Source organism: Lipotes vexillifer, unplaced genomic scaffold (genome assembly GCF_000442215.2).
Source record: "Lipotes vexillifer unplaced genomic scaffold, Lipotes_vexillifer_v1.1 scaffold661, whole genome shotgun sequence".
Lineage (NCBI taxonomy): Eukaryota > Metazoa > Chordata > Mammalia > Artiodactyla > Lipotidae > Lipotes > Lipotes vexillifer.
The window spans coordinates 47,285-58,544 of NW_006796183.1; the positions used below are offsets into that span (position 1 = coordinate 47,285).

The 11,260-nt window shown below is 44.5% G+C and overlaps 2 protein-coding genes across 2 annotated transcripts in view; one reads left to right on the top strand and one right to left on the bottom strand.

The window, feature by feature from the left end:
* Positions 1-2,140: 2,140 nt before the first annotated feature.
* On the bottom strand, positions 2,141-8,929 carry EBNA1BP2 (EBNA1 binding protein 2). Its single transcript, XM_007468228.1, has 9 exons — positions 8,669-8,929; positions 8,502-8,585; positions 8,129-8,298; positions 7,402-7,525; positions 6,242-6,331; positions 4,526-4,601; positions 4,198-4,291; positions 2,474-2,636; positions 2,141-2,327 (listed from the first exon to the last, which is right to left on the bottom strand). Exons 1-9 carry the CDS (start codon positions 8,732-8,734, stop codon positions 2,277-2,279), a joined length of 918 nt encoding a protein of 305 aa, XP_007468290.1. The 5' UTR covers positions 8,735-8,929; the 3' UTR covers positions 2,141-2,276.
* A 388-nt stretch (positions 8,930-9,317) lies between these two features.
* Positions 9,318-11,260, top strand: part of CFAP57 (cilia and flagella associated protein 57) — a 75,845-nt gene continuing 73,902 nt past the window's right edge. The window contains exon 1 of the mRNA XM_007468275.1: positions 9,318-9,474. Within this exon, the coding sequence (XP_007468337.1) occupies positions 9,318-9,474 (157 nt within the window). The remainder of the gene's footprint in view (positions 9,475-11,260) is intronic.

Below are 11,260 nucleotides of genomic sequence, written 5' to 3' on the forward strand. Positions count from 1 at the left end.
GGAGGGAGGAGCTCAAGATTGAATTAATCACCAGTGGCCCATGATTTCATCAATCATGCCCACACAGTGAAACCTCCAAAGACCCCTAGACTACAGGGTTTGGAGAGCTCCCAGGTGGGTTAACACATCAAGGTGCTGGGAGGGTGGCAGTGTTTTAACTATCAGGATTTGTGGCTTGAGTGTGCCTGGCATTTGGATGCACCTGGTCTTCCTTTAAGGTAGTGTAGATTATTGCTAGATTACTGGATTTTCTTGAGTGGTCATCAGCTTCCAACAGTCTCCTGAATGCCTTTAAAATTCCCTGTCTTTAATCCCCTAGTGGGATTTCTAAACAAATTATCCTACTTTATCCCTATCAGATTCACCTCCAACATTTTATCATTTGTACTTTCAATGCCACAAAATATCTCCAAGAGTCCCTTTAATGTGAAGTTTTCTGCCAGTGTCACTTCCTCTGGGACATCATCATCCTTTCCATCATTTTCCTCATTCTGTTAAGTTCACATTCACTATTTCTCTGGCTGCATCTCTATCTAGTCTCTACAACAGCAGCCTTGTCTCCATTCCCTCATCACCTGTCTCTCCTATAACTCCATTTGCATTCTATTCCATTTTACTTCCAACCTTACCACTTTTCATGTCTTTGCTGCACTTTCATCTGTTGGTCAATTCCCTCTTTCAATGACTTACTTTTGTAAAACGCCATGTGGGTTTATCGCTGGAGATGAGACAACACAACTGCCACCTGTGCATGAACTAAATAACAGGTGTGCACTGGCCAATCAACCACATACTTCAAAAGAAGTGATATCTGGCCACTATTCATTATGTTTCTTTTATGAAGTGGTTTATGAACTGAAGAGCCAGCAGCAAAGTTTCTACTTTCTGCAATTACTTGGTTAACAATACTTTGGTAACTGAAACATGAACAGTCTTGTCGAGGAACACTGCTGCTATAACTGCACCTTGATAGCTGAAGTCCACGTATAGTGGAACAAAGCAAAGCAAGAACAGCCTGGACTCAGTAATGGGAACTGCTAGCTCCTACTTATCTTTCAATGCATGGAATTGCATTTTAAAGCAGTATGGGGGCTAATGCTGAGTTCTATAAAGTATACCTCTGAAATTAAGGAAAGTGATTCCATTTGCTATAAAGAAAAAAAAAAAAAAAGGAAAGAAGGTACATTGTTTTCAAAACCTTTAGAAGTACTCAAATCAGTAATTTACTTTTGTCCCTACCAGTGTGAACTCTGGCAATCTGTGTTCACCTTTCTTAAAGCTCTCAATGTTCCACATATAATTCAAAGTCTCTGAGCTGAGGCTCCTTATTGGAATTACTCTACGTTATCCCATTCACTGCTATTGTACAGACTGTCAAAATAGGTCAGGGTTAAACATTGTGGTCTTCTGAGAACATGACTTGTTTGCTTAGAATTTTGCTCATTGAAATTAGTTTACAAAAACTAAATTCATTCTTTTTGTTCTAGAAACTCAATATCATAGGAAACCAAAGAGATCCTTTTTTAAGTCCCAATGATGTTACAAGGAAACAATGTGAAAATCAGTTGTTTTTTCTGCCTAAGCATATAGAGTTCTCAGATATCTGCAGCATCCTTAAAGTATGGCTTCTAAACTGGATTAGAGAGAGGAGGGCAGGGAAGCTGTCTTCCTTGCCCACCTTTCAAGATACAGGAAAGCCCAACACGTAACATGGCCCACCACCACATCCAACCTGTGCACAGCTCCCAGCCAGCAGTGGAGAAGCTTCAAACATGCACCACCATGGCTCAGCAGACATTAGGGAGAGCCACCCCACCCAGCAAAATAACCCTATGCAGGGATACACTCTCATACGGCAGGCAGCGTCCTAAGCATTTTACACATATTAACTCAATGCTGAAAGGAACCCTCTTTGGTAGATACTATTATCATGTCTACATGGAAAAAATTAACTTGCCCAAGGTCAAGCAGCAAGTATGCAGCAGAGCCAGGTGTCAAACCGAGCAGTCTGGCCCCAGAATCCATGCTTTTAACTTAAACAGGGCTCATTTATTTATTATCAATAAATGGCAGTATTACTTAATATGTAGAAAGTAACTTCTAAATCTTTTAGTCCTGAGTTTTTAACCAAGAATATATATTTCTCTGAAAATTTGTCTTTAGTTTATTGAAAGAATTTTTACAAAAGGAAACCAACAGAAGGGATCCAATTACATTGTGAAATCCCAAGTCTCCATCCCTTTTTCTTGGTCTTTGTATACAAAGATGCTGCTTATTTAGCGTGTTCTGCTCTTCATTTTCTCTCTTGTCCGTTTTCCGGGTCTCTTCTGCAGAAAAGGAAACACCACATGTATTCACACAGCAGTTGGCCTTCTGCCCCAGGGTCAGGATACAGGGAAAGAAAGGGAAGCGGAGGGGCGGGGTGGGAGAGGAAGCTGCTCTGGCCCCTCACCTGTGCCCCCGGCTCACTTACATTTGATCCTTTCTTTCCAGGCCTCTTGAGGCCCTTGCCATGAGCTATCTTGGCCCGGAAGCCGGATACATCATCATAGCTCTCACGAGTGTTCCACTTGGAGCCTTTCTTCTTCCCACCATAACCAAACTTCTGGTTTTTATAGCGTCGCTTGGCACTGGGCCTGGAAAAAAGCAGTCTTACACGTTACCCTCAGCACTGCAAATCCTGATGAATGTAATGACCCAACAATACCCTCAGTTTCCTATCTGTACAGGTACTACTGTACCTAGAATCTCATCCTTGGCCCTACATTTCTACTCTACAAACTCCCCAGGCAAGCTCATCTATTTACAGTCTTAACCAGCAAAGCAGGAAAACAAAGCAAGAATCAGGAAAAGACCCAGATATATCATGTGGCTTACCACTTATCTTCAGAAACCTTTCTATTTAAACTAAATCTTGCTAAATCATCCTCAGTTGTTTCAATTCCCCTCAAGTATATTAAATGCAGTTAACATTCAGGTGTAATACATTTTAAAACTGTCATCCCACAGGAATCTCAATTCACCATATCCAAAGTCACACGTCATCTCCCTTCTAGACTGGTTTCAGCTCCTGTATCTATGTCCTAACTTGAGGCTGGTGGTTACTCAGCCACCCACACTATGAACCTGGAATGGGCCTTGATTCTTCCTTCTTTCGTTTTCTACACCCAGCTCAGTTACTGAGACCTGCTAATTTAACCTCTTGAGTATTTCTTCAACCCATTTTCTCTTCTCCTTCCCCGTTAACACTTTTATGTCATTATCTTGTTCTCTGGACTTCTGTAACAGTCCCCACCTCCCTCACTTACACAAGCAACACTGAAATATTTGAAACATGAACATGACCTGCTCGGTATTTTGAGTAAAGCCCATCAGCGGCTCCCAACTGACTGCTGGATACAGCCCAGGCTCCTCACAAGGCCAACAAACACTGCCCTGTACTCGGCCCAGGTCCCCCCAGCTACACCGCGCCACTCCTTGCCCACACTGTATCCCTGTGATACCAAATGCCGGCTGCTCTCATCTCTATGCTTCTGCTCATTAGTGTTCTTGGTTCTTCCCGAAACCTCGTGTCTCTCCCGTTCTCCTGGTTAATTCCTTCCTACTCATGCTTCAGACTGAGCTCAGGTGGACCCTCCTCCAGGAAGTCATCACCTGACCCTGACCCCTGGGCCATGTCACATATTTCTAAAATGTGCTTCCAGACTACTCTATCTAATGCCTCTATCACAGCATGTACTATATTATACAGAAATGACCATTTCCCCCAGGACGGGTGTCCAGAAATGCATAAAGGTAAACGAAAAGAACCAATAATAATATCTAACACTATCCCTTTCAGTCTTCCTAGTGTTAAGAGGCACTTACAGTTTTCTCATTTTCATAGATAAGGAAATTACCATTTAGAAAGGTGAAGTAACCTGCTCAAAGCTACCCTCCTAATGAGTGGCAGAGTCCAGATGGGAACGTTAGGTCTCTGCACACTTAACCGTCACACACGAGGAATCAACTTCTACTGAGCGTTCACTCAGAATGTGCCAAATCCTGAAATCGCCTCATTTTAAACTTCAAAGACTGACGTGGCTGAACGGGCCCATCACACGGCCTGTAGCTGTGGCCACACTCTCTGCACTGAGGTCACACCGTGAACTGTGGCCCTGCATGCACCACCACCAAAACAGAACCCAGCACCCATACCCCTTCTTCATCTGCTGGCCTTTGGCTCCTCCTTTCGTGCTCCGTGCGACAGGCTTCTGATCTCCCTCAAGGAAGTCCAGTTTATCAGAGAAGCCTGGGAGTCAAGAAGTACTCTGATCAGCGCCACCACATTTTAAGAAAAGATTAAGCTTCAAAAGAAGGATGTTACTTATGGAATTGGTATTAAGAGGCCCATCCTGCTCCCCACACCATTCCCAAACCCTAGGTCCAATAGTTCCAAATCAATCAAGCCTCTAGAGCACTATGAGTTTGTCAGAATTAGCAGGTACCGCTGCTCCTCTGCAGCCTTACGAGAGAGTATACTCACCTTTCTGATATTTCTTAATGGCACTCATCATGTGTGCTTTCTCCCGCTGCCGCTTCTGAAGAACTTCTGTTTGCACCTGGACGTGGACACAGGACTGTTAAACCCACTCCAAGCCGGCACTACAAGTGTCTACATTCTCTCAGTAACCACGCTGTGACATTACCACCACTGCTGAACACTGACTATGTGCCACAACTACACTAAAGCTCTAAGTATATTCTCTATTTCTCGTCTCAACCACCCAGTGAAGTAGAAATTCTTATGACCCCGAAACTGAAGCACAGAGAGGTTACACAACTTGACCGAGTCACACACGAGAAAGTGCGGAGCTGAGATTCACACCCAGGCAGTCTGCACCCTTACCCCATGACACAACCTGCCTACAAAACTGCACAAATCTTGTTTATGTCTACATCCAATTCTCCCACTGATTATATTTGGGCAGATTAAATATCTAACCTACTGTTGCTAGGCATGAAAGTACCAAAAGAGAAAACAATCTCCCCGAAAAACAAAGAAAAAATGCTTTAAGGACAAAAAGAGATTAAACTCTAAGGCAGCACTCCTCCATCTCAACACTATGACAGCTGCAGCAGGATCACTGTGTGTGGTGGGGCACGGCCTGCCCTGGACACCGTAGGGTGTTCAGCAGCCTCCCTGCCCTCTACCCACTAGCTGCCAACAGGACGCTCCCCACGAGGACACGACGACCAAAAATGTCTCCGGCATTGCCAAATGTTCCCCAGTAAGCAGAATTGTCCCCCACTGAGAAACAGCCCTGAGGTTTCCTCAAATTAGAAACAAGGGGCTAATGGGCCTGACTAAGTTATTCTTTCCTTTGATAATTTAAGTTATGTTAAACCAATTGCCCAAGTCTTTGAGTTGATCTCAACCACCAACCACATCCATCCAATAGATCCACAGCTGCCCTTGTGCAGAGCCCAGGATGCTAATCTGCTCATACCCTGCTGAGGATCCATCAGTGAAATAACTGCAACTGTGGACAGCAGCTCAGCACCCAGATCACAAGTGTTTACGTCCAAAATGTTAACAAGGTCTTAACACCCATGCTGATCCTCTTCACAGTCATTTCTTCCCACAACCCTAAGTTTAGTTCTTGTCATCTTCCTTCTTAGGTGACCATGAAATAAATAAGGAAATCAAGAAAAGTTTCATGGTACGCCTTCTGGCTTTACATTAGAACTCGGTCACAGTTCAAACATACTGGTGCCATTTTTTCTGACTGGATAACAATCAATAATATGATTGATTCCTTCAAGGACTTTATAATCATCTAGGCCAGTGATTCTCAAACCAGGATGTGTATTGGAAACATCTGAGAAGCTTTAGGGGCAAGGGATGAAAACATACAGATTCCCAGAGTTCCTGAAGCCTAGAAATCTGTTTTGAAGTTTCCCCAGTTGACTGTGCTGTGAGGTCAGGTTTGGAAATCATTGATCTGGACCCAGTTCTCTGATGTACAGGTGTGCAAACTGCAGCCCGGGAAGGCGCATGACTTGCCGGTAATGACCACACTACCTCTGGCTACACACAGGTGTCCAGGAGGGATTGTGCTCACGGACACTAGCACCCATGCCACTGTGAAACAGTAAACACACGATGGAACACACACGGGGCACGGAACCAACTCAGACCAAGCAATCTACTGACAAACACACTCGGCCCCATCCCATCCCAGCTCATTTTCCTTCCCACCTTCTTTCCGTATTTCCTAAGTGCTCGCAGCTGCTTAGCCTTTTCCGACCTCTCCATGGCGACCTGTTTAGCCTGCAGCTTCTGTCGAATCTAAAACACAAAATATTATCAGCTTATGTTATTTGAAAATGGGATGACTGCTGCTTAGGATGCACTGCAGCAGAGAGCAGTTATTTCCAGCTCTGCCAACTATGGTGCTCAAAGGAACCTTGTGAAACATCTACTTCAAGCCCTGCGTTCTACACACAAGGACAATAAGGCCCAAAGGCTGACCACTTTGTCCAAGACACCAAAAGTCTCAGCCTTGCAGCCAGAATATCAAAGCGACCTTCCTCCTCCCAGTGTGCTGTTTGATCCATTACACAAAATGGCATTGTACCAGGAGAGAAGACTAACTTCTCTCCATCCCTACTGTCGGCAGACTGTGGTTAAACATGTCTGCAGCTTCGGCCCCCTTCTCCAATACACCACATACACAATAAAAGCTCAAACTGATATCAGGTACCTAGCAGCTTGCATTAAACATACACATTTCAGTTAAAGGATGAGCAGTTGTCAGTTTGAATGTGCAGAGATGGGTCTGGGCTCGTCTCTAGATTAGCTTCCCTGAGTTCACTGAGACAAGAAAATCCAGCTTGAGACCCAAGGGAATTATTTAGGTATATCTTGGATAAGATGTTGGTAATTCTCTGCCTCCCAAAGTTGAATGAGGGCAAATTCTACCTAACTCTCAATTATATCAAATCTGAGCCATATATTAATCCTTCATTTTACAGAAGAGGAAAACTGAGACCCAGAGAAAGGTAACTGTCTACCAGTTATACTGCTGCCCCCAGGCATTGGCAGGAAAGAACTATTGTCTTTTCCACACATCATGCCATGACCAAGCCAGTTAGGAAATGCATAAAGGCCATCTTTACTTCAGGGACCACACTTCTTACAGTACTTTCCTCCCCTTAACTGTTTAAATTAGGAAAAAGTCATCCTTACATTTATCCAATTGGTGGTGATTGGCACGAATCTGATGTAGGTAACTGAGATAATAATTGTCCCTATCAGTGGGCTTATGCCTATGTTTAAATGTTAAAGGAGATAAGCCAGCTGAATACACTTAAGTACAACGCCTCAGCTATCCAGAGAAAACCATTTCTGTTTCTCACCTTCTGCATCTGCTGATCAGACTTGGCCATCTCTGCAAAATAATCCGTGGGCCGCTTGGTAGGGATTTTGAGCTGATGGAGGCGGGGCAATACTGCAAGCACTGCTGCCTGGGCCTGACAGTAGCTGAGGATGTAGGACAAAAGTGTAAAATAAGCTAAGGGAGAGAGGCCGTACATCCTTTTCACTGCTCTCATGAGGCATCCAAGGTCAGGACTCTCAACATCTGACCTCCACCAGCAAGAACACACACACAAACAAAAACAGTAATAAAACCTCATTAACTTAATGGGAGAAATTGAGATGTACACTCTTTTTAAAAGGAGTGGGGAGTACTGCTAAAAATAAATTAGTAGTTTAAGAGAACGACTGCTTTAGAAGTGCCCATTAACTTACAAACAAATGCCAATTACACATTCTTATTAGGTCACTAAGAAAAGCCCACATAAGGACCTTCCATAAGCAAATTTTTGTTCTAATAATTAACTGCACACACACACACACACACACAAACTTTAAAACTATTTGAAAATAAACTGGACTTTAAATTGTGATTGCTGGACAAAGGGGCTCTTCTCTCAACCAGGGAGAATCTCCTAGCTCTTCAGTCCAAAGAAGACTTCCTCCCTACACCCCGGCTTACGACACGTCTGAGGAGTACAGGCCCACAGCTTCCCCCTCTCCAGCACAAGAACGCACAACCTCTGCCACATTTGAAAACATACATACAAACTCATCTCACGCTGAAAGTCATCTTCTGGATCAACAGCTTTCTGATCCTTGTTCTGAGATGTTGCCTGAGGTCCACGGATTTCCGGTACCGGACCCAGGGTCACATCAAGCCTTTCAACCCATTCCAGATCCCGCTTGAATTCAGCCAAACACTGCTTCAGGCCAGTCTAGGAAATTCAGACACTAAGCTCACAAGACAGTAACAGGCCAGTGGATGAAGAGCTAACCCCCAAGACCCCGACAGGTAGTTGACCCTTTTGGCAATAGGCAGGTTGTGTCTTTCCTGGGACTAGAACGCAGCCTCCCGAGCACAACGGTGCCTCGCGCGCATCCCAAGTCCAGCACCCTCCAACCGGGCGCCCGAGCTCACCACGTCGTTCACGGCCTTCTTCGGCCCCTCTAGCACCACGTTGAGGCCTGGCTTCAGAAGCCCTCGGGAAAACGCCTCCTGCAACTACAGGGCACGATCGGCGGTCAGTACCGGGGAGTGAGGACCTCTCTCCTGCGCGCAGCCCCAAGAGCTCGGATGACACCTACCTCTCTGTCTGTGACAAGGGGGTCGTCAGAATCCGAGTCCGAACCTGAGAGCGGGGGAGTGTCCATCTCGCAGCACGCACGTCCACACCCGCCGGAGGAAGCGAAGGAGCCCGAGGCCCCCGCGCCTGGAAAAGGGATCCCCTCGTCGCCGCCTCCGCCCGCTTTCAGCCCCCTGCCCTCCCGCCCGCTGCTCCACGTGGACTCGAACAGCACCAACTCCCGAAAGCCCCCAGATGCCGCTGAACTTTCTGATCGGAGTTCCGCTTCCGGCTGCTGACACACTTCCGGTTTCCCGTTGCTATAGGAACCGGTCGGGCGTCTGTGAGTGCAGTGTTGCTTGGGATTCGTAGGCGTAGTACCCTGTATACACGCGTGCTCTGGTGATCCAGAGAGCAGAAGCGACAGGTGGGAAGGGTCCCTCGGGGTCGTCCGGAGGAGCAGGAAGCCACGAAGGCCAAAGGAAAGAGGAGACGCAGGAGCGGGGTCGGGGGCGCGGGAGAAGGTTGCTAGGGGGAGGGGGCGGAGGAGGAGTCCAGGGGAGGATCTAGGGGCGTGTCGCGGGGGCGGGGACGGTAATGTGGGCGGGGTGACGCGCTTCTCCACGCTCACCAGCTGCGATGCATCTTCAGCGAAACTCCTTACTGGGACCATGTCCACTGTGGTAGCTCAGTCGCTGCATGTTTTTGGTCTTCGATCCCACGTGTCCAACAATGTGTTCTTCTTCGATGAACAGATCATTATATTTCCTTCAGGAAATCACTGTGTGAAGTACAATGTGGATCAGAAGTGGCAAAAATTCATTCCAGGTAAAACCCTTTCCAATCTGACACATATATAACCGTGTATGCCAAATATAACCCCATAATACCGACACGATGATTGAAAGGAAACTTTTTTGGCCAACTTGAATATATATATAGTTCTATAAATGTAGAAGAAATACATGTCTACTTGCCTTATTTAATGTGTAGATTAATGAATCACACATACATAGTTAAAATCACATGTAAAATCATGTTAATTTAAAAGTACTTTTTTTCACTGTGATTTAATGAAAAAAATTCTTTTAAAGAGTTTCATGCATCTTCAATATCATTCTTTGTCGTCACCAGGGCCACTTTTTGAGTTTTCTAACAGTTTTCCAGAGTACACCACTTTCATGACAGCACCTTTTGAACCCAATTATGGTGAAGACACTGGAGATTTCAGCCCAAGTCACACATAACTGTCTGTATACTGTAACATTTGGTTTCGTTCGCATTGGTGCTGCTAATAATATACATGATTTCCACAGCTTAACCACCTACTCTCTTTTTCCACTCTTTTTTGCACTCAACATGTTTTATTGTACAAAAGACTGTACACTACATATATGTAATATTTAAAGAACTATAATAAAATGAAGATCTGTGAACCCACCAACGGGAGAGTAAATAGAACATTACCAGTTCCAGTGTTTCTCCCTGACTTCATTCTTCTCACACATGCAGACTCTCACTCCATCCTGGACTTTGTAATTATTCCCTTATTTCTCTACGTAATTTTACCACATCTCTATCTGTGTGGCTTATGTAAGATATCCTTTTTGTTTGTGCTCTTCACCAGCTTTATATAAATGTAACCATAGTGTATGTATTCTGTGACTTGCTTCTTTTTTTCAACCACATACTTTTGACATTCATGCATCTTGGTACATATTAACTGAGTTCATTTTATTACTCATAGGACTCTAATTCTCAAGTATATTTATCCATTCTAGTGTTGATGGACATTTGGAAATGAACTTTTTTTGCTTTTTCAAATGATGCCACTATAAACATTCTTGCACATGTGTACTCATCCACTTGCGCAGAGATTCTCCAGGGCACACACCAGGACTAAAATTACTGGGTAACGTGGCAGTACCAATTCACACTGCCATTCCTTCACAACCTCACCCCCCTTTGCTATCTTTCTAGTTTCTACTTCCTAATTTTTGCTCATCTGATGCTTGAGAAAGGATATCTTATTGTGGTTTTAATGTGTATTTATCTAGTACAAATGAGGATGAATAACTTTTCACACGGTTAAGGGGCTACTCATTCTGTGAAATGTCTTAAGTCTTTTTTCCATATTCTGTGTTTTTTGGGGGTAATTTTCTTACTGATTTATGGGCACACTTTATAGTTTCTCTATGCTAATCCTTTTCAGATATATATATATATATATATATGTATAAAACAAATAATTTCTCCCAGTTTGGTTGTGTTTTCTTCCTCCTTATGGTATGATGGACAGAAATTCTTAGTTTTAATGAAGTCAGATGTGTCAACCTTTTCCTCTTTGTGTCTTGTTAAGGAATCATCCCTTACCCCAAGCTTATTCTCCTGTATTATCTCTTCAGTGCTCTACACATTTGCCTCTCACCTTTTAGGCTCTGGGTTAGGAGGGTGATGAGTGTGTTAGGGGAATAGCAAGGAGGCCAGTGTGGCTGGAGTGGAGTAAATGGAGGAGGAGTGAGAGGTGAGGCAGAGTAATGGGAGCAACGTCACGTGGGCTTTGAGGTCAAGGGCTCCTACTCTGAGTGAAGTGAGAAGCCAGCGGGGGTGGGGG

Coding starts and splice junctions, on each gene's coding strand:
- EBNA1BP2 (XM_007468228.1), bottom strand. CDS start 8,734: ATGGACACTCCCCCGCTCTCAGGTTCGGACTCGGATTCTGACGACCCC. Junction 7,526..8,128: donor TTTCAGCGTGAGATGAGTTT/GTATGTATGTTT, acceptor CTACATCCTCAG/CTACTGTCAGGCCCAGGCAG. Junction 4,602..6,241: donor TTAGGAAATACGGAAAGAAG/GTGGGAAGGAAA, acceptor GTCCACGTCCAG/GTGCAAACAGAAGTTCTTCA.